Source organism: Typopeltis vanoorti, chromosome 16, assembly GCF_054136105.1.
Source record: "Typopeltis vanoorti isolate ZY-2024b chromosome 16, IOZ_Tvanoo_1.0, whole genome shotgun sequence".
Taxonomy (NCBI): Eukaryota; Metazoa; Arthropoda; class Arachnida; order Uropygi; family Thelyphonidae; genus Typopeltis; species Typopeltis vanoorti.
Window position 1 is genome coordinate 106475093 of NC_143564.1, and position 24309 is coordinate 106499401.

General features: G+C 36.5%; 1 protein-coding gene across 2 annotated transcripts in view; it reads right to left on the minus strand.

Annotated features, from left to right (window-relative positions):
• Positions 1-24309, minus strand: part of LOC150098246 (dynein intermediate chain 2, ciliary) — a 504968-nt gene that overhangs the window by 371958 nt on the left and 108701 nt on the right. For both annotated transcript variants that reach the window (XM_090405921.1, XM_090405922.1), the window contains exon 4: positions 21066-21116. In XM_090405921.1, coding sequence (XP_090262047.1) covers positions 21066-21116 — 51 coding nt within the window. The remainder of the gene's footprint in view (positions 1-21065; positions 21117-24309) is intronic.

Here is a 24309-nt window from a genome sequence, read left to right on the forward strand (position 1 = left end):
TTCATCTCTGGTAGAACATCCTTCTGTAAAAATAGTCATAATTTAAAATTCTGAATATTTTTACAAATTGTTTCTGTTAGTAAATTATTAGTTTTGGTTTCATAACATGCATTGTCGGCATTTCCGATGTGTCCGTTATTGATGTTATTTTGTCAAAATGAAATGTGAAGCATTTTAAAAAAATTTATGTACTTACTGGATTTGGATAATTGTGTTACTTTCAGAAATTTTATTGTGGTTTAAAATTATTAAGCGCTGTGTTTTGTAAAGACATTCTCGTAACACTAACGGAGATGACATGTCAGCCATTATACATAACTTCTTGCTTGCCACTTTCATGGAGTGCGCATGTCAATCACCCATCAGGAATTTGATAGATGATTGACAGCTGACAGTAGAGAGCGTTCAGGTAACGGAATTGAGGTAACGGAAACAACAAGAGAGCATTCGGTATGAAGGAATGGAGGACAAACAGAAGAGAGCTAATGGAAGTTCGCAGGCTAGTAAAATTTTGTTCTTAGGAAATTAACTTTTTATGTGACAGTTGGGGGAATATTAATAGAAGATTCCAAAAAAGGAATTGTAGAATTGTGAGCCTTTAAAGTGGAGGAGTTAAGACTGTATATAAGTTTTGGTAAATAACATGAACATGGAATGTAAGAACTCTTCATCAGGAAGGAGCATTGGAAATACTACAGCATGAATTGGACAACTACTGATGGGAAGTGATTGGACTCTGCAAAAACAGATGGACTGGAAAAGGAAAATCTTAACTTCAGACAGGGAGGACAACAAACATCAAGAAGGAGTAGCACTTATATTAAAACCAAAGGCTCAAAACTCTATATTGTCTTACAATCTTATCTCACCTAGGATAATTAAAGTAAGATTTAAAACATCAATTGGATCTTGACCTGATGTATGCTGTACTGACTATTATTCAAGTATACTCACCGACTTCGACCTCATCATCAGAAGACATTGAGGAGTTCTACATAGATTTGCAAAGAGCAGTACAGCAGACATCAAGTCAAGATCTCCTAATTGTAATGGGGGGGGACTTAAATGCAAAAGTAGGCAAAGACTGGGATACCTGGCCAAGAGTAATTGGAAAGTTCGGGTATGGAGAAAGCAATGAACGTGGCAAAAGACTGCTAAACTTCTGCTCAAATAATAGACTAACAATAACCAACACACTCTTTAAACAACAAAAACTCCAAAGAAAATGGACATGGATATCATCAGGCAGACAAATCAAGAATATGATAGACTATATTATTGTAAACCAAAGATGGAAATCATGTATCCTAAATTGCAGAAAAACAGGAAGCACATCACATGTATAGGATCAGCGTACAGCAAAGAGGTACCGGTAACCTGTGGAGCACCACAAGGAGCTTTTCTATCTCCCATTCTATTTAACATATACATGAACGACATAAGCCATCTTCCCCTAAAAAGTAAAATCTTCCAATATGCAGACAACACAGCCATGGTATCCATTCACAACAATGCAAATATCACTCTCACAAATATTGCAACACGATCAATCAAATCACTAACTGGTTAACCGAAAATGGCATATATATAAACCCTGGAAAAACAAAGCTAATGATATTCAAAAACCCCCAAATCCCACCCACAGAAACTAAATATCTCACTATCCGACATCCATCCTCCTATACATGAAGCTCTGATCCTAAAACCACAACCATCACACAGGTGAAAACAACACGCTATCTCAGACTTCACTTCGATGCTCATCAAAGTTGGAATAGCCTTATAAACTACCTACACAACAAACTCACAATAATAGCAAGCAAACTATATCGATTAAAAGACATTGTCCCGACACACACAAAAATACATCTATAAAACATTATGTGAAAACATTTTAAGATACACAATCACATCATATGCATTCTGTGCAGACTACAAACTTAACAGGTTACAATGGGTGCGAAATAAAATGGTAAAACTGATATTCTGGGAACAACCCACACTTATACGGGCAGCATGGACAGAATACAAAATATTTAAGGTGAAACACTTATGCCACTACACAGTCATGTTAAAACATTACTTCAGTCCAATCTACAGAGTAACCAGAACAACATATCAGATAACAAGACCACAGTCAACAAACTACATAACATATAAGTACAATAATCACTACGGCAAAGCCACCCGAAACTTCTATGTACCTAACATGATAAACAAACTGCCATTCGACGACAGAAACCTAGCAGCCTACAGAGAGCTGAAACAGAAGCAATATAAATATTATAGCGAGAAAAAAATTAGAGAAATTCCTCTCTGTCTTTCTCTCTCACACACCACACACACACACAGACAAAACCTATAACAAACCCCTCTCAAAAAACACCATTCATATATAATCAACACCTAGCTTGTGACGAGTATACAAACAAAACCACGAAACCACCGCCATCTATTATCTTCCTCAGATAAGCTCTGCAAAGCTGGAAGAAATCAGAAATGCCACCCAAAGAAACAACTAAATATTATAATTGATTTAATAAAAAGTGAATCATTGTAAATTTAAATGAATCATTATAAATATGTATGTGAAAAAAAGATGTAAACACATTGTTAATATCATTATTTATGCAATTTAAATAAGATATTTTCCTAACATTCTATACTGAAAAAAAAAAATTATATAGATAGATAATCGTGTAATCTATCCTCCTGTGTAATTGAACAATAATTCATAGTAAACTATTACTAAAATCATTATTACTACTAATAACACATAAATTGTTGTACAATATGACTTGTGTACTGTACAAAGTATGAGATAAATTGGAATCTGAACTGAACCATGTGAAAAATTGTAGTATTATCTCATAAATTGCATGCAATTATATTAAATTGTATGTATTATATAAATATGAGTATTATATGTACTATATAAATTGTATGTATATTTATGTAATTTAATTGACAGATAATAAAGTATTATTTTACATTTGAAAAAAAAAAAAAATTATTATTATGTAATACCTCCAGGGAGTCCAGACTCATCTACTCTACAATTCTCTGTCTCCACCACTCACTCAATCCACCAAATACAATGAACCACAACTATACCAACACCATCTACCACCCACCACCACCACTTTCACAGACAATCACAAACATTCGTGCCCATAGCAGGATTTGAACCCACAGCCTTTTGGCTGGAGAGCAGATACACTAACCACTCGGCCAACCAGGCCAGCAACGTATCCTCTAAATTTTAGATACATATCCACCTTTACCTCAAGATCTTTTATTTCTTCAAGCACCAACAATATATCTGCATCAAGAGTAAATTCTACGTCCCATCTCTGATTTCCAAATTTCAGAACCTTACATTTTGTAACATTGAGCTGGTATCCCCACTCCTGTGGCCATTCACTTAGTCTATTCAAGTCTTCTTATAAGACCACGACATCTGTTCTACTCCTCATAGTTTTTTCCAACTTTACATCACCTGCAAACAACTGAATAACCCCATTTAAAACTTCCCCAATATAATTAACATACAGGGTAAACAGCAATGACCCTAAAACAGCTCACTCTCACTGAGATGCACTACTGGTGACATTCCTCTTCTGGGATACTGCTCCCCTATACACAACTTGTTAATATCTGTCAAACAGCTACTCTAAAAACTTGGTTTGTTTTGTTTTTTTTCCTTTTTTAGTTCAAAACACTGTTTCTCTCCTCCTCAGCTCCTAATTATAAATTCCAAATCTGACCAACCTTATAATATTGTTTTCACACTTGTAGTGGTTTTCTTAAAACCTTTCTAAGAATTGTCCAATGTATACAATGTATGCATCTCTCCAAGACTCCCTCCAGTCACTTTCTCACAGGTGCTCTGTTTCTGAATAATGCTTTTTTATAGGTACTTTCATGGACATTTCTCGACTGAATTGACCACTGACATTCTTCTTCTTTCTTCTAATTATGTAAGAACACAAGCAGCTAGCAGTCAGTCAACATCCAAACTCCATTCATAGTTCAATTCATAGTTCAATCCAAACATATTGAATCAGTTTCTCTTCTTCCTTCATTCCACCTCTGTTTTCTTCAGAGCAGCCTTCTCCATAATGTTTGCCCAATGAATACAAACTCAGCTTTTTAAGAAAATTGTTAATTGCTTTTTTTTTTTTTCCCTTAACCATTTGCCCACAGATAGCAGTGTTATGTTAGAGGTTTTGTGCTGGATCTCACTTTTTTTTCCCCTTTCTCTTTTATATTAACCCCACAGATGGAGAAAGAGGTTAATATGAAAGAGAAAGGGAGAAAAAAGTGAGATCTAGCTGAATGATTTGAATAGGCTAAAAATATGTGCAAGAATAATGGGTTCCCAGTTTAGTATGAAAAGATGTAAAATTATACATTTTAGAATGAAAAGATTACAAGCTGTGTACTACCCTGACAGAACCTGATTCCAAAAAACTGATGAAGCTAGAGATTTTGGGTTAGAAAGGGGATATGAAGTTGGAATTCAAAATATGAACTACAAAACTGACCAAAGTTGCTTATAGGATTACTTGGTTATTGAAGAACACATTGACAAGCAGAGATAAGAATGTTATCATTTTTAAGTATAGACTCTGGGGGGGAAAAACCTATGTTACTCCTCTTAAAACTATTATTATAAATTCAGCTATTATAGCCTGTTTTTGTTTAGGAGTGACCCTTATTTAAATACATTGGCTATTAATACTCAAGGGGTATATATATTTAGTGCATTATTGGTAAGTATAGAAGGCAATTAAGGTAGAATAAAAGAGATGGAAAAAATTTTTGGTACATACCTTTATTGATTCTACGATGTCTTCCACTTCCATGATCTGCTGGAGGTTGTTTACAAGCGGGGGGGGGGGCATCTAAACACACCCCCACGTCCCCCCCCCCCCCCGCTTGTAAACAACCTCCAGCAGATCATGGAAGTGGAAGACATCGTAGAATCAATAAAGGTATGTACCAAAAATTTTTTCCATCTCTTTTATTCTACCTTAATTGCCTTCTATACTTACCAATAATGTATAGAAGGCAATTAAGATATATATAAAATAATATATGTATACATTTATATATATATTATTAATATTAACCCGGGTTATCTAAACTTATTTTCCCGCATCTAAACACCCCCCCCCCCCCCCCGCTTGTAAACAACCTCCAGCGAGATCATGGAAGTGGAAGACATTGTAAAATCAATAAAGATAAGTACCAAAAATTTTTTCCATCTCTTTTATTCTACTTTAATTGCCTTCTATACTTACCAATAATGCCCTAAATATATATACCCCTTGAGTATTGATAGCCAATGTATTTAAATAAGGGTCACTCCTAAACAAAAACAAGCTATAATAGCCGAATTTATAATAATAGTTATCATTTTTCTTTATAAGGTATGACCATTTCTGGATTCCTGTGCACAGATCTGGCCACCCGGGTTTCTTTCAGCTGAGGAGGTGGTGGAAAGGATTCAGAGGCAAGTGACCAAGATAATGAGTGGAATGCTCCCTGCAAAGATGCACTTTTTATTATTATTATTTTTTTTTTTTACTATAAAATTTGGTTAATGTCACGAAAAGAGAGGATACAATAGAAATTTATAAGTTACTAAGAGGTACTTGACAAGAGGGAGAAGAACAAAGGATCATTCCTGGAAATTTAGTAAGAGGGTGGTTAGGCAAGGGCATCAGGATAAGATTTTTGGACCGGAGAGTGGTGAATGAATGGAATGGGTTGTCTGAGTCTATTGAGTGCCTTGTTAGTGAATGCATACAAGGAGACATATGACTGGTAATGACTGATATTAAGTGAATAAAGATGTTGTGGGCCTACTGTGATGAGTCTTGTGACTGCATGGGAATGTCTAAGCAAACATAATAACTAACTGGTGCCTGCAAACATTTATTAAATTGATAAAAAAAAATAAGAATAAAGAGAAATACCTGGAAAATGCTTACTCAAGAATTCAATGTTGTGTTTACAACTGTTTTCAAATATACCATCTACAATAAAGCATGTTTGTGTATTGTGTGTAGTTCATAAATTTGAAACTAACTACAAGTTACTTACTCACTATGGGAGTTGCTGTTACAAATAATTTGATATGATATATATTTTACAGACACAGACATATATGCATATGTCTAAGAGAAGGAAGATGATCAGTCGAGTACTTCAGGGTTCTGCAGTTGGGCACAGTTGTGTATTACTGTTTATTGGGATTATCAAGTATGTAATATCGAGTAATATTTTTGCTGATGAAAGCAAGCTGGAGAGAGTGATATGGATATAACTGATACAAAATCTTTGCACTATGATTTGGAGAAAGTGGTTTCTATGAACAAATCACAATGAATGTCAGTTCAACATTATCAAATGCATGATTATGTATTTTGGACTGAGAAAATCACAAACCAGTATTATATTAATGAGAATTTTCTTCCAAGTAGTTAATGAAGCCAGAGACCTGAGGTGATAGGGGACAGAGAGTTGAAATTTAAGGGCAACATTGACAAGATAGCAGTTAAATAATCACAATAGATAACTGCAATGTTGGAGAGAATACTGACTTATAGAAATATGGAAATTATTCTTTCACATTACAGACATTTGGTAAGATGAGATATGGACCATTATGTCATATACGTTCACCTGTGTTTCATGGTGGTAAAGAGGCAGTCCAAAAGATCCAGTGAAGGATAAACAGGATGATAATTTTTTTAATATATCAGCCCCCCCCCACATACAAAATTTGATAAAGGGGGGGGGGGGGGATTCATGTTTTAGTAATCTACTTACTTATTACAATAAAGTGACTGCTTCCTTGGACAGAGGAAAAGGATACACAGTAATATACTTGGATTTCAAAAAGGCTTTTGATAGAGTACCTCGTGATAAGTTCACAGTCAAACTAGAGTGGATGGGGTTGGATATTAGATTAGTGCATTGGATTGGAGACTGGCTATCTGATAGGTATCAACAAGTTGTGTATGGAGGAGCTATATCCAGGAAAAGGAAAGTCATTAGTGGAGTGCCTCAGGGGTCTGTTTTAGGGCCATTACTGTTTAACATATATACTAATGATATTGGTGAAGATTTGGATGGAGATATTCAGTTGTTTGCAAATGATGCAAAGTTAGGACGAACCATGAAGAGTAGTGAAGATGTTGTGGCCTTACAAGAAGACTTGAATAAATTGAGTGATTGGACATAGAAATGGAGATGTGAGTTCAATGTTGCAAAATGTAAGGTTTTAAAATTTGGAAAACAAAGATGGGATGCAGAATTTATGCTTGGTGAGGATATATTGTTGGAGCTGGAAGAAATAAGAGATCTGGGGGTGATAGTGGATAAGGATCTGAAATTTAGGGGACACATAGCCAAAATTGTGAAGACAACACAAAGGCTTCTGGGAATGATGCGGAGGACACTGATGTGTAGAAGTATGGAGATTCTTGTTCCGTTGTATAGGGCTTTGATTAGGCCACACATGGACTATTGTGCCCAGATTGGTCACCTGGTTTTCAGAAGGATGAAGAGATGTTGGAAAGGGTCCAAAGGCGACTGACTAAAGTAGTTTCTGACCTCTGGAATGTCGAGTATGAGAAAAGATTGAGAAGATGTAATTTGCAGAGTCTGGTGGACAGGAGGAAGAGGGGGAGATATGATAGAGACCTATAAGTTGGTAAGGAGTTGTTATAGGATCAATGCTGGAGAAGTTCTACAAAAATTGTGGGAGATAAGGGGAGAACCAGGGAGAACCAAAAGAGGTCATCCTTGGAAACTGTATAAAGAGGGTGTGAGTAGGGGAGTGAGAGGCAGGTTTTTTTCGTGCAGAGTTGTGAATGACTGGAATACCTTGCCTGAGAGTGTGGTGTCTGCAAGGAGTTTGAGTGTGTTTAAGACAAGGTATGATGAGATGTGTGTGTAATAAAAGGACCTCCCAGATAAGTCTTTGACTCCATGAGGTCTTGGGGTAATAATAATAATAAAAATAATAAAGATTCCAAGACCTATGACACAATATTGCCATGTGTGAGCAAGGAGCTAGAAAGAAGAAAGGAATTTGTTGATATGTTTCTTGAAGATAGGAGGATTATAATCATTGGGGGAAATGATATGGGGATGACTGTTCCAAAGAGTAGACGTATAGAGAATGAAAGCAGCAGAAGAAGAAAAGTTGGTTTAATGGATCTGTAGCTGAACCGTATAAGGCAGGGGTCCCAAACCTGTGGCCTGCATGTAACACCTGGTGCAATTCAATACAGCCTTTGGTCTCCCAGAAAATCTACCTCTTTCAAATTTTTATATATGTTTAACAACATAGACGTTTAGTAATCCCATGCAAACAAATGATCACTAAAAGTGTCTGTATTAAATTTCTCTCAAATTCCTCCCAGCTATGGATATAGACTTGGTCACTGACATCATTTAAGGAAACAGATGGTGCCACTTCAGTATCAGTATTCACCTGACTGTTATGGAGATCAGAGGAAGTAAAGAACTGTGAGAAACAACTAATTTTGAGACATGCTGGATGAAGCCAATTATAAGCACAAATTCATCCAAATTAGTAGTACTCTATTCCCGCAGCTTTCAGTCAGTACCAGTTGAGATATATGAGAGATAAGCTTTGCAAAGTGTTTGAGTTCTTCACTAGTGTTTTGTGTCTAGGTGTGGGTGATTTGTTGTGTTTATTTTGTTTTGTTTTTTTGTTACTTTTATCAGTTAATTCTGAAGTGTATCCAGTGATAAAATGATTATAGACTATGGTAATAAAGTTCAATATTTTAGGAGTCCAACCCGAAATGAGTATTATTCTGCATACAAATGAGATAGTTTAGTAAACAATAGATATCTATGATATATCAGGCTCTGTTGAAATTCTCAGTCAGAAATGTATACTCCATGATATTGAGACATTGAAAAAACCTACATGAGCAATAATCTTATCATTATGTCACATGATAAAAATTGTTTTTGCAATAGGTTCTACATCAGCAGCAGAAGTTAGTTTTGATGTGTATGTAACAAACACCTTGTTTCGAAAAGTTATTGCTATTCACTAAAGTATAAAGAGCTAATAAGCTTCATTCCGGCAATGAAAACATTACTTAAATTAAGGGGATATTGAATCCCACATAGTTTTAAAACCGAATAAGAAACTCAAAGATTGGAATCAGAGAGTTTCTTGCCGAATATAGTAAACTATAAAGTATCGGCGGACACTAGCGTTAGCCAATGCAAGTGATCCTAGTACATAGTACATTACTGGGCAACTCGTTGCAAAGGTGGAGGAAGAAGTTCAGATCGCTATTCTTAGGTATTTTCCATAATGTAAAAACACATTTCTTAGGAAATGTATGCCGTTATTACATTATGGAGGGAGGTCACTACCCAGACCGGTTTCAGCCTTTTTTGAGGCTTCATCAGTGAGCAGCTAGACCTAATACCAAAGTGTATAGCGAAAAGAACTTATGTACTTTGCGAACGAGTTTTCCAAACAGGTGCAACCATTAAGTTACTAAAGTATAAAGAGCTAATAAGCTTCATTCCGGCAATGAAAACATTACTTAAATTAAGGGGATATTGAATCCCACATAGTTTTAAAACCGAATAAGAAACTCAAAGATTGGAATCAGAGAGTTTCTTGCCGAATATAGTAAACTATAAAGTATCGGCGGACACTAGCGTTAGCCAATGCAAGTGATCCTAGTACATAGTACATTACTGGGCAACTCGTTGCAAAGGTGGAGGAAGAAGTTCAGATCGCTATTCTTAGGTATTTTCCATAATGTAAAAACACATTTCTTAGGAAATGTATGCTGTTATTACATTATGGAGGGAGGTCACTACCCAGACCGGTTTCAGCCTTTTTTGAGGCTTCATCAGTGAGCAGCTAGACCTAATACCAAAGTGTATAGCGAAAAGAACTTATGGACTTATGGAACTTATGGAAAATACCTAAGAATAGCGATCTGAACTTCTTCCTCCACCTTTGCAACGAGTTGCCCAGTAATGTACTATGTACTAGGATCACTTGCATTGGCTAACGCTAGTGTCCGCCGATACTTTATAGTTTACTATATTCGGCAAGAAACTCTCTGATTCCAATCTTTGAGTTTCTTATTCGGTTTTAAAACTATGTGGGATTCAATATCCCCTTAATTTAAGTATTGCTATTCATTTTATGAATGTGAGTGACACTGGAGAAAAGGTCTCCACAACGTGCATGCTTGCATAGGTGAGTCAAATAAAAAAAAAATCAGGATGAATTCAATGTGCAGTATATTAATCACTTTTTTACATTATTATAAATTACATTATTTCATTAAATAATTAATCAATAAAAGAGTTTTTCTTTTCATATGGATTTAAAAGTATTCACCCGACGGTTTATAATTCAAAAATAAAACACCCTTTAAGAAGATGACTTCATTAAATGTGAATTAAAAAATAGTAGATCAAGGCCATCATTTCAATGATCAGTGGACAAATTATTATTTTTTTGTTTTGAACAACATTTGAACAATGGCAAAATTTTGTTTGAACAATTTCAAAAGTTTAATTTTATCTTTTGAGTAGGACAGATATTTTGTTATTTTTTGTTTTGTATATCTATAGACCATTGTAATCTTATTGAATGAGATATATCCATTTCCAATAAATTTTACTGTTTACTAGTACATTTACTACTATATTTTTAGGAAGGATACACAGAAAAGGAGAAGAGAGACATGCTACTAATGATATTGGATGACTTGAATCTTGAATCCAGTTAGTGTTGAGACCTATGACTGTAATACTAGTAACAGTTTCCCATCTGGCAGTGAGTTTGAAGCCATCTGGTGTAAGGTGAAGGTTAACAAGAACAAATACAAAATGGGGTATAGTTACAGACCTGGTGGTGGTGGTGGATTGGTTGCTAGTGATGAATAAATGTATCACCAAATAAAGACAATGGATGCAAAAAGAGTAATCATAATGGGGGTACTTTAATTATCCAAACATTGATTGAGTAGTAGTAAAATCTCATGAGAAGAATCAAAATTAATTTTTTGAACTGTTGCAAGACAACTTCCTCAATCAGCATGTGAGGGAAGAAACTCAGGTCAAAGAGTGTTAGATTTGACTATAGTTTGATTATTTTTTTATATCAGCCCCTCCCACACACACACATGCACAAAAGGTTCCAAGACCTATGACACAATATTGCCATGTGTGGGCAAGGGGCTAGAAAGAAGAAAAGAATTTGTTGGCATGTTTCTTGAAGACAGGAGGATTATAATCATTGGGAGAAATAATATTGGGAGGACTGTTCCAAAGAGTAGAAGTATAAAGAAAGCAGAAGAAGAAGAAGAAAAGTTGATTTAATCGGTCTGTAGCCAAACCATATAAGGTGGGGGGGGGGGTCCCAAACCTGTGGCCTGTATGTAGCACCTGGAGCAATTCGATACAGCCCTTGGTCTCCCAAAATGTCTACCTCTTTCAAATTTTTATATATGTTTGAAGGCATAAAGTTTTAATAACCCTATGCGAATAAATGATCACTAAAGGAGTCTGTATTAAAATTTTCTGAAATTCCTCCCAGCTATGGACATAGACTGTTGTTCACTGAATTCCTTTAAAGGAAACAAATGGGGGCATTTCGGTATCAGTTTTCACCCAACTGCTATGGAGATTAGAGGAGGTAAACAACTGTGAGAAACAACCCATTTTGAAACATGTTGAATGAAGCCGAGCATTAACATATGAGCAGAGGAGATTTCAGTTAAAGATGTGACTGTTCTGCTTTTGGCCGGTGACATTACCATGTGGTACTCACTTGGGAAGAGGCTAAGTTTATGAACTACAAAGCAAGAAATTATGACTAACTGAGGAGTATGCTGGATTCTGCACCATGGTATCCGTTGTTGGATTGGAACGATATTGACACTCCATAGGCAGTGTTTAAAAAATGTTTAAATGATGCCATATCAGAATGTATCCCTAGAGTTCAAAGAATAAATAGGATGAAATGAATCTGCAATCTTATCAAACAAGAGATTTGTAGGAAATTGATAATGTGAAAGAAATACTGTGCGCATAAGGATGATATCCATTATGAAAATTATAAGCAGCAGGCCAGAAGAGTCACAATTGTTGTACAAAAACTAAGTCTGAATATCAAAAGAAACTAGCTATGCAAGCTAAAGACAACCCTAAAGAATTCTGATGTTATGTTGCAAGTAAATCAAATAATGAATATTAAAAAATAACTCTAGTGAATGCAGATGCTGATAGGTGAGAGATGCAGAAGGGGTTGTTCAACAAATAAGTAACCAATTTGCTAAAAGCTATCAACCTGGTGTAAGCAACATGAAGTTTCTTCATATTGCATACACCTGAGTCTGCTACATGCAACACTGCATGAAGAAACTCAGGTGTATGAAGAGCAGGTATTAGAGTTATTGCACAAACTGAATGAGAATTCAGCAATAAAGACTGATGGGATATAAGCACAGATGCTAAAAGAGTGTTCAGCTGAACTAACTATTCATTTGACCAGGCTACATAGTTGAGTCTCAGAACAGGGAAGATTCCACAGGAGTGGAAACAATTTATGGTAATCCCATTGCACAAGTGTGGTGCAAAAGCTGATGTATTCAACTATTGACCTATCAGTATCTCTGGAGTGATGGTAAAGATTTTGGAAAAGTTGGTTAGGATTTGCATTCAGAAATGGGTTAACAGAGAATCTCCATTTTGAAATGAAAAGCATGGGTTTACTAAGGGAAGGTCATGTTTTAGCAACTTGCTCACATTCTATAATAATGTTACCATTGAGTTAGACAAGACGAATGGATCTACCATGATACTTTTAGATTTTACTGTGGCTTTTGACAGAATACAGCATGGAAGACTGTTGCATATATTAGAAAATCTGGGATTGGATTATAAAATATTGGTGTGGATGAGAGGATGGCTGAATGACAGATTTTAAAGAGAGACTGCATCAGAACATAAGAAATGGGCTACACAACTATATAGCTCTGTCAATGGTGCATCACTTTATGGATCTAATCTAGTGCCTCCCCAGCATCAATGGGAATGGGAATGTACTAGACTCCTACCTGGTTGCAAATGTATTGACTTAATCAGGGCTAAGATCAATGCCCTGCCCACAAGGGCTCGCACAGTACGTGGCAAAAGAGGTGACAGTAGTTGTAGGGAAGGCTGCTGCTAAAGTGAAATCCTTTCTCATATTACCTAATGTTGTTTTTTTCGAACTCACGACATTCGGATGAAACGGCATAATGCCATTGTCTCCATATTAAATAACCGGTTGAAAAACAAAGGTTGGGAGACTGTGGTTGAACTGCAGTATAGGACTATAGCTGGTATTAGAAAGCCCGATTTAATTGAAAAGAAGAATGAAAGAGTTTGAGTTAGTGAGGCACAGATAGTGGGTCCTGGGCACTGAGCATCCACCTGTTGTCAGTCAAAGGAACAAGGTCTCATATTATGAGCAGAATATAGACCTTGCTTGAGATTGAAGAGAAGTTTGGGACAGCTCCTCATTTCACTAGTACTACCATCTCCCTTCATGGTGTATTGTGCAATGAGAGTTACAAAGACTTGACTTCTATAGGCATTACTTCAGCAGACATTAAGAACTTGTTGCTTAGAGATTTGCAGAGCACAGTGGTGGCTTTGTGTCATCACCAACAAATGACTTCTAGAATACCTCATGCCAGCGTGGGATTGAATAGATATCTTGATGTATTTTGGCTTCAGCCTTTCTGGCCTATTGGGACAAAGGCATCAGCCTTTGCTCTTGTAGACCATAGTATGTAGCACTGCATTTCAGTGCGAGTGGTGCACCACAAGGATCAATCCTTGGTCCACTGTTATTCAATCTGTACATTAATGACATTGGGAAGGATTTGACATGTGAGATACAGCTATTTGTTGATGATGCAAAGATAGGTGAGATAATCAGGAGTGCTGCTGGTGTGCAGTATTTGCAACATGATTTGAACAAGCTGGAATTGTGGGCATGGGAAAATGGCTGTCAATATTAGTAATTGTAAAGTCATGCACTTCAGTCAGATTAGATATTCAATGCCATATTATATTGGTGGGATCATGCTAGAAGAAACTGATCAGCCTAGTTTTTTTGAGTTTTAGTAGATATGAAGTTGAAATTCAAGGGACCATATAGCAAAGATTGTAAATACAACTCAGAAGATAATTGCAATGCTGAAACGAACTTTGACATGTAAAAATAAGATGTCATTTTGTTACAAGGTCTTAATAAGACCTCACTTAGACTATTGTGTGCAGGTCTGGTCTTCCTATTTCCTTGGTGATTCTGATACAGTGGAGAGAGTACAAAGGAGAGTATTAAAATTATATCAGGATTGTAGAATACTGATTATAAAGATAAATTGAGAATTTGTAGACTGCAGATACTAGCAAACAGGAGAAAGAGTGGTGATATAATTCAGACTTACAAACTTCTGAAAGATCATACATACATAAATTGGAATTTTTCATTTCATGGAGGGTGGGGAAAGGACAAGAGGGCATCCTTGGAAGCTGAGAATGAATGCCATCAAGAAAGGGATGAGAGCTAGATTTTTCTCTCATAGAGTGGTGCATGATTGGAATGGATTTCCACTGGATGTTGTGTGCACAAGCAGTGTGAATGAATTCAAGAATACGTATGACAGCTGATGCAGGTAGTATGTGGCCTCCCTAGATGAGTCTCTGATATCCTGGAAGTCTCTTAATAATAATAATAATAATTTTCAAGTATTTTAGCCTACCTCCACCTCCAATGCTGAAGGAGTACGTTGGCTAACTCACTCTAAAAAAAAAAGGATCAAGAGATTTTGTCTGCAGCCCACAAAGTCTTTCCAGTACTGAATGCAGCCCTGAGAGGTGAAAGGTTGAAGATCACTGGTATAAAGAAATTGACCAGCAGTTGCTTGCCATTGTATATGTAGAGGGTTGGCAGCAATCAGTTAAGTGGTGCACACCAGTGGAAATACCTACAAGAAAAACATAATGCAGAAAAAGAGCATCTATGGGAAGCAGCTGGAGGGAATTAGTGAGGAAGGCATCATCAATTATGCAAATTGCTTGCTTCTAAATACAATCGAGTATTCTGAAGGAGGTCTTAAGTGTACCATCCTAAATGTGAGAATAGTATGCTAAGGTTGGGCAGATTTGAAAGCTTTTGTAAAGTGTCAGGAGTTTAGCAGGAATGAAATACTGTTTGGGACAAAAAAGAATACCAAGCAATTTGGGAAGCTAAGAGGGCTATGGATATGATGTGCTTATACTAAAATAGGTTAGATGTGAGAATCAACCCAAGAAGAGAAAAATGGGGCCTGACTAGCAAACAGAAAATTGTTGAAAGTGAGGCATGGCATGGCATGGTCTCTTTTCTTGGAAATAAGACAGGACTGTGTTTTGGTGGCATTAAAGTTCATCAGGTTATTCTCAATCCACTTGAGAAAGGCAAGGAGATCAGTATTTAAGGCATTGGTTAAAGAAAATCTTAAAGTGCTAGTTACCTGAGCATTACGGAATTTAGAAAATAAGAAAGAGGAATGGAGAGTATTGTCATTAGCAAAGCTCTGAATAGAACTGGATGTCAGAAAGAGAAGATCGCTGATGTAAAGGAGAAGGAAGAGTGTATATGAAAGCACAGAGTCCTGGAGAATGCTAGCACTGACTGAAAAATCTAATGAAAGAAACTATCTACAACGACCCTCAATGTATGACTAGACAGGAAGCTGGCAATCCATCTACAGAGGGAAAGAGGAATACTACAAGATGGTAGCTTGGTAAGAAGGCAATGATGTCAGACTCAGTGAAATGCCTTGGAAAGATCAAGAGTGACCACTTGAGTTTCTCTAAACTTTTTCATGGCCTACATCCAAATGTGAGTGAGGTTGGCTAGGAGGTCTGTTGTGGAACAAGAATAGCAGAATCCATATTGATGATCACAAAGTAGTTGGTGAGTCGGAAGTAGTAAAGCAGCTGAATGTTGATGACCTTTTCCATTATTCTGGAGGGTACTTAGGTCAGAGCAACAGGGCAATAGTTGGATGGTTGACTTTTATCTCCATTTTTGGGTACAAGGCTGGATAAGAGTGAGTTTGCTTCCAAGCTGCCAGATAAATACTAGATGAATATGTCAGTATTTCCTGGCATTACTTGAAAAGATAATACAAGATGGTCACGAGGTTCTGGAGCACGAGCTCTTAGTACTACTGAAGGAATACTATCAGATCCAGAAGACTTATTGGTATCAAGGCTACTGAGTATTTTTCTGATGTCCTTTTGCTAAAATTTCAGAGGAAGCACACTGTGGATAATTTGCGAGAAGAAATCTGAGATGGTAGGAGATCTCACTTGGTCATCTATAGAAGAGTTGGAGCAGAAACTAATGCCAAGTGGTCCACTTTATCTTCAGGATATGTCCCTGTTATAACATCAGGATGTGAGAGAGTGAGAGAGAGAAAGAGAGAGATGGAAACATGAAAGGAAAGAAGTTGCACCCTCCCCCCTCACAGCCTTGTGGGGTGCAACTTCTGTGCACTGACTGCCATTTGGACCAAGCTTAGCGCAACTGGTCCTTACAAAATCTGCTTTGGATTTGTTGATGACTGGCCTAAAGAATTATGCATGAGAGGAAAAACAAAATTGAGGCTTAAAAATTTGAGAAATAGATGAATGAGAGGAGGTATGATACTTATACTCTTCATACCTCATAGCACATAAGGCCAAGATCTGCTTCTTCCAGATACCTCTGTTCTGAACAACCAGTTTGGCTTCTCTCCAGTTTTTCGAGCCAGCCAGTCTTCTTTCATTTTTTGTCATTTTCTGCCAAGTCAATTTAGGCCTTCCCCTTTTCATTTTCCTTCTGGGATCCATGTCAAAGCCACTTTAGGAATCTCTCTGCTGGCACTTTCAGTGTGGGTCCAATCTATTTTCATCTCTGTTTTTTTATTTCATTGGTGATGTTTTTTTGCACAGTCAGCACCAAAATATTTTAATATTTTATGCAGGCATCTTGTTGGGGTCTTGTGCTTTAGGTACTGTCTTGGCGGCTCCAAATCACAGATCTATTGGTATCTCAGGAGTGGTGATTAAGGTAATGGAAAAGTTAATTAAAGGCAGATTCAGGAATGGGAGTACCAATAGGAATACAAGTAGCACGGCTCTGTAAAAAGTAGGTCTAGTGTTAGTAATTTACTCAGATTTTATTATAGAGGGAAAGATGAACCGGATAAGGGAAATGGCTACACCATGATAATGTTAAACTTTCCAAAGACATTTGACAGAATATCACATGAGAAACTACACCAGTTTCCATAAATTAAGGAAAAAAGAGAAAAATCAGATAACTTGTGGAGGAAAAGGACTCATGAAAGTCAGGTACATTATACATAACAAGTGATGTTGTCTGGTTATCCTATACAAAGTAGTGCTGCTGTCAGCAGGATATGCAAATGACCATGGCATAAAAGCATGCATTTTGGAGTGGTTTTCTATTTCATGTCTGGAATGAGAACAAGACATTATTTAAATAATGAATTTAGGTGGTGAGTCGACATAAGACTAGAGAGGCTGCCAAAGTCAGACAGAGGTAGCTAAGATGGCTTCATGTGAGTTGTTCTATGGTTGGAGTGGAACCAATTCCAACAGTCACAAACAACATCCCAGAGATACAGTGAAGGAAGGCCATGGATTGTAACTGCGGTGGTGATCAACATCTTCAATTATCTGCTTGCCAAAACAGCAGCGAAATCCCAATTCAGCTATAATCTGACCTCACATCAGCAACAGGAACATTGCTATCTGCTTCCACTGTGCAATGAAAGCTTCAGAAAGTGGTGTGCATGCTTGCTAGGCGACTGATAGCTATGTACTTGTATCTGCATGCCACATGAGAGAACATTTGAAATGGCCACAACCAGACCCAAAACCAATGGGGTCAGTAATGTTTACAGACAAATCCCAACTTGCTGTACAAAGCAATACCAGGCATGCTCTGATCTAGAGAGAGAATTAGGTTATCATCTCTCTAATACTGCTGAAAGGGAAACTTATGGTGGAGGTAGTGTGATAGTTTGGGGTGGTATCTCACTGTGTGGACACACCAACCAGTATATGCTTTGTAGTGGAACCTTGAATGCTGCAATTTATAGAGGCAATGTTCTGGACCCCCTTTATTTGTCTTTATGTGAGTGCAATAGGGGAGACATTTATCCTATAAGACGATAATGCTCATCTTCTTCGAGCAGAGCTCATGGACCAGCATCTTCAAGAAAAGGCTATAGTACGTATAGACTGGATATCCAGGTCTCTTGAACTTAATCTTATTGAGTATGTCTGGGATGTGGTAGTTAGACTTGTTTTTTCTCTCAACACCCTCCCCAAAACCTTGAAGGACTTAGGAGAGCTTTGCAGGACCAACTAAGCTCCTGGACACCATTATCAATAGTATGAAACATCATTGCATGCACTTTTAACAATCTCATTTTGATCTCTTGTTTTTGACAATTGTCTTCATGCGTCCATTTGTTGCTTAATTAGACTATTTATTTACATTTTTGTGGGAGCTTCTTTCACATCTCATATCATACTACTTTTCACCAAATTGCATAAAAATTCATCACAGTTTCTGAGTTATTGTGATTTTTCTCTTTGCTTCTTGATTTATGGAAGCCAGTATACTACATAAGTTGAAGCAAATATAAATGAATATGAAATGGGAGCTGATGGCATAGATGGGGAGAGGAGGAGGAGGGGGTGGACTGAGACATCAGAGAATAGTATATATGGTGGAATGGAATCTAGGAGAATGAGGGTAACTAGCTTAGTGCCTCAAGACTCTGTCTAGAGCCGTGTATATTTGTATATTAATGATACAAGGAATGATTTAAGAGGAATATTCAGCCATTTGCCAATGGTTGCAAAACTAGGAAGGGAAACAGTTGATAAAGTTGATGTAGACAGCTGGTCTGGTTGGCCAAGTGATTCCCGTTAGTGTATCCACTCTCCAGCCAAAAGGCTGTGGGTTCGAATCCCACCATGGGCATGGATGTTTGTGATTGTTTGTGAAAACACTAGTGGTGGCATAGTGGTGGTGGTGGGCATTAGATGGTGTTGGTGTAGTTGCGGTTCATTGTAGTTGGTGGATTGAGTGGTGCCCTCCCGCAATGAGTCTTTGGACTCCTTGGAGGTGTCACATAATAATAATAATAATAATAATAATAATAATAATAATAATAAATATAGACATCGAAATAATGATTTAAATAAATTGGCAGTGTGGACAAAATAATGGTTGCAATTTAATGTAGTAAAGTACAAGGTTATGCATTTTGAGATAAAAAGATTACACTGATGCCAGTAGATTGCAATAAATTGATGAAGCTATGGATTTGGGATGATGGTGGATAGACAGTTGACATTTAGAGCAGGGCTGTGGAGTCAGTACATAAAACTTTCAACTCCGATTCCGACTCCTCTATTTATGGTGCTTTCGACTCGGACTCCTTTATTTATATATCAATATAGGAAATAAATAAAAAATATACTAATTATTTATTTTCTATATCAACTGAAAAAACTCAAAAACTCAACATACAAGGCACTTCATCACTGCCAACGTGAATCATCAGGCTATTTTTTATAACTCTAACCTGTTAAAGTTTGGGTCTAAAGGCTATAGATATGCCATTCTAACTTTTTTTTTTATTCTATTTAATAAGAAATTATGAACATTCAGTAACCACTAATATAATATATTATTATTATTATTATTATTTGACACCTCCAGGGAATCCATAGACTCAGCGAGGGATGTTTCATTTTGAAATTTGCAAAGAACTTGAAATTAATATATCCTGATATATTAATAAACTATATCCTGAAAAAATCAAGTTAATCAAATTATTATCTGTGAAATAGGAAATTTTAACATATTATTTATATTACAGAGCCTTCGTAGCTCAGTCAGCATAGACCTTTGGTTGGAAAGATCTAGGTTTGATTCCCGTCAGTGACATGAGGAATCTTTATCTGGTCTCTTTCAATGAAAGGTGAGTTAGCCGGCCTCATACGGAGGTAGGAGTTTTTTTTCACCTGGAAACTCAGGTTTTTCATCCCCCAGAACAGGCAAACTGGCCTGCGAACACATGCATCTACAGACATGGGACACTCCCAGAATAGGATTGATCAACCTAGTCAGTGGGATTTCTGGTTTCAAACATAATAGGCTACGAAGCCTAATACGTAACCGTAACAGGCCACTAGGTCTAATACGTAAAGGAAGAAGAATTCTATTACAATTTAAATTCATTAAGGGTCAGAGTCAGTACATTTTTACTGACTCTGACTCCAGTAAACCAAGAATTGCTTCTGACTCTGACTCCACAACTCTGGTTTAGAGGGCATATTGCAAAAGTTTTCAAAATAGCTCAAGGGATTACCTGGATGTAGAAGAATACATTGACATATAGAGATAAGAAAGTTTTCTTTTTCATAAGGGTATGATATGGCTGCATTTGACTATTCTACACAGATTGGGTCACCTGGGATTCTTGAGGATGAGGAGAATGAAGAGGATCCAGAGATGAGTCACCAAACTGGTAACAGGTTGAATTTTCAGTCTACGATGATAGATTGAACAACACGTGTGGGTTTTGAAGTGTAGTTAACAGGTGAAAAAGAGGGGACAGTATGAAAACTTATAAGTTAATAAAGAGGTTCTATAAGACTAATACAAAACACATATATTTTAGTACATATCCCAAAATTGATATATCTACCTATCTACTGAGGAAGATAATACAGTATGTACATAGCTTGAAGAAACAATATTTTCATATAATGCATACCATTATATATTTGAAAGATAATGCTTTCAAATCAGAAATGAAATCTGTTAAGCTGAATAACATCATATTAAATAAGACACACACTGTGTGTGCATGTGTACATATAATATTTATACTTACATCTGTCAAATCATCACCCCACTCATATGCATCAGATGATTCTTCAGCAGCCTATAAAACATATAACAATACTCCAATAAATATGAATTAAGCAGAAATAGTATAACAACTATATAAATATTTACATATTTACAATAAGAAGTTTTTTAGCTTTGCTATCAATTATAACCAGTATCTCAGGTGTAGTGGTAAAAGTACTGGAAAAATTAGTCAAAAAGAGAATTAAAGAATGGGTGGAAAAAAATATAACATGTATGAGAGGCAATGTGGCTTTGTGAGGGTTGTTCATGCCTTAGTAATTTACAAACTTTTTATAATACAGTAACAGCTGAGTTGAATAAAGGAAATGACTACGCAATGATTCTACTGAATTTTGCAAAGGCATTTGACAGAATACCACACAGATTGTTATGCAAATTAGAACAAATGGGATGGATATGACACTGATTAAGTGGTTAAGACTTTGTGGGCAATGCCTACAAAGTCACCTATGGTCTGAAACGACTGGTTAAGAGGGTTGCTGTTGGACAGATATCAAAAAGTGGTATATGGAGGGGTAGAATCAAGGCAAAAACAGCTAGCTGACTAGTGGTATGCCACAAGGTTTAGTGCTGGGAGCATTGCTGTTAATTTGTATACATAAATGTATATATAGGAAACAACTTGAAGGGAAATATTTAGTTGCTGCTGATGATGTAAAATTAGGTAGAGTAATAGTTAATCAGAGCTTCCATAGCTCAGTCAGTAGACGAAGCACTTTGGTCGGAAAGACCTGGGTTTGATTCCCATCAGTGACGTGAGGTGGGTTAGCCGGTCTCATACAGAGGTAGGAGATTTTTTCACCTGGAATGGAAACTCGGGTTTTTCGTCCCCCAGAAAAGGCAAACTAGCCCCGTGAACACATATGGATTAGTCATAGTCATGAATACATCCTAGCCATATGCCGGTCCTGAGCCTGGATAAAATGGGGGGGGGGGGGGGTTGGAGAAAGCAATGGTGAACTACCCTGTAAAAATCTCACCAGGAGCTCTTTGTGGGCAATGCCTACAAAGTCACCTATGGTCGGAAACGACTGAAAGGGAGAATCAGATCAATAGTTAATCAGGACAATGTGGAGAACTTGCAGGACAATTAAAATAGGCTGTCAGTATGGGCAAAGTATAATGGGTGTCAGTTTAATGTCAAGAAATTTAAAATTATGCATTTTAGGATAAAGAGATTACAAGCTGTGTATTACACTGATGGCACTATACTCCACAAAATAGGGAAAGCTAGAAATTTAGGGATGGTGGCGGTGGTGGTAGACAGAGAGTTAAAGTTTAGAGGACATATTGCTAAAGTTGCTAAGGTAGCCCATAAGATTACCATGCTATTGAAGAACACATTAACAAGTAGAGAAAAGGAAGTTGTTAATCCTTTTTATAAGGTCTTGATACACCCACATCTGGGTTACTGTGCTCAAGTCTTGTCTCCTGGGTTTTTGGGGAATGTGAAAGAAGTGGAAAAGATTCAGAGGCAAGTGACCAAGATGATAGTGGTCTGTGAAGACAGATTGAGGATGTGTGGATTGCAGAAGTTGGTTGATAGGAGAAAAAGAGAGCATATGATATGCTCTATTTTGGGGTTTTATAGGATTTTATATGATTGATGCAGGGAAAATATTTCAGTACTTGGCTGGAGGGGCCAGAACAAGGGGGGGGGGTATCCTTAGAAGTTGAATAAATTTGTGATTAACATAGGGGTGTGAGGACTAGATTTTTTTGCTTGGAGAGTTGTAAATGAGTGGAATGGGTTGCCAGAGTCAGTTGTGAGCGCTTTGTCTGTTAATGGATTCAAGGAGAGATATGATAGATTGTGTGAATAGTTTGAGTCTCCCATGATGAAGTGCCCATGCAATAATAATTATAATTATAATAATAATAATATAGTTAACAAGAAATGATTTGTTTTAATCTTTACACTGTAAAAATCCTTATCCTGTTGCGATGATACTTCAAGTTAACACATTAAGTATCATCACAACAATACTCTACTTGTATACAGAAGCTGTTGACTTCGTATTGATTGCTTTAGTATGCCATAATGGCTAATGTTGCTAAACAGAAGTATCAGTGTAGCAAGTGTCATACAGATGAGTCTTGTAATTTAGAAAATGTCCATGATATTGCTTTCCTTTAGTGTTACAGTGATCAGTATTCATTTTAGAAAAATTATGGACTCTACAACCGTGTTATAAATAACTATTTTAATTTACCGACGTTTTGATCTTCATATTAAGGTCATCTGGAGTATATACATATATACAGAGACAAGCTGAATTACATTTCACACAGTATGCTAAAGAGACAATGATTTGATCAACGGTTATTCTACTGGCATGACCTCTACTGAAAATAGAATATAAAAAAAATTAAATAAATTTTAAAAAATAAAAATAAAAATAAAAAATTTATAAATAAATAAATTAATTAATTAAAACTACATATTCTATTTAAAATTATATCCTATTCATATTCTATTTAAATATAAAAGCTATATTCTATTTAAGATAACATCAGATAGATAAAAATTGTAACCATTATTTAGGAAGGTATTGATGATAACTTTAAATACTTTCCTAAAAAATGGTTACAGACAAAATACTATCAACAAAATTCTCTACAAGACCTTACTAAAAAACAAAGATAAACTAGACTACAATAAAACTATAACCATTCCATACATTAAAGGGACATCCAGTAAAATAAACAGAATACTACAGAAATACAACCTTAAAGCCCTTTAAACTTCCTGCAAAATTAAAGAGCTTACTCAACTCATCTAAAGACCCATTCCCTCTGCTGGGCCACCCTGGAGTATGCCATATTTATTGCATCTTTAATCTACCCTATATAGGGGAAACAGTATGCACAATTCCTATCAGACAAAAGGAACATAAACAACACATTAAATATAATAACTATGGTGAAGCTGGCCTTTCTGATCATGCCCTGAACACTTTACATAGAATTGATTGGAAAAGCATCAGTTGTTTACATCACATCAAAACATGGTATGAACGTAAATTTAAGGAAGCCTGTGAGATTCTTATCAATCACCCTAATCTTAACTATAATGATAGCCTAAAAATCCCAAACATATGAAAGGCACATATTCTACCCACTTAACCTTTCTCCCTAAGAGTTAACTATAAATAGGACCATAAGTAATCCAGAACCTTAAATCTAATATAACATTTGTCATG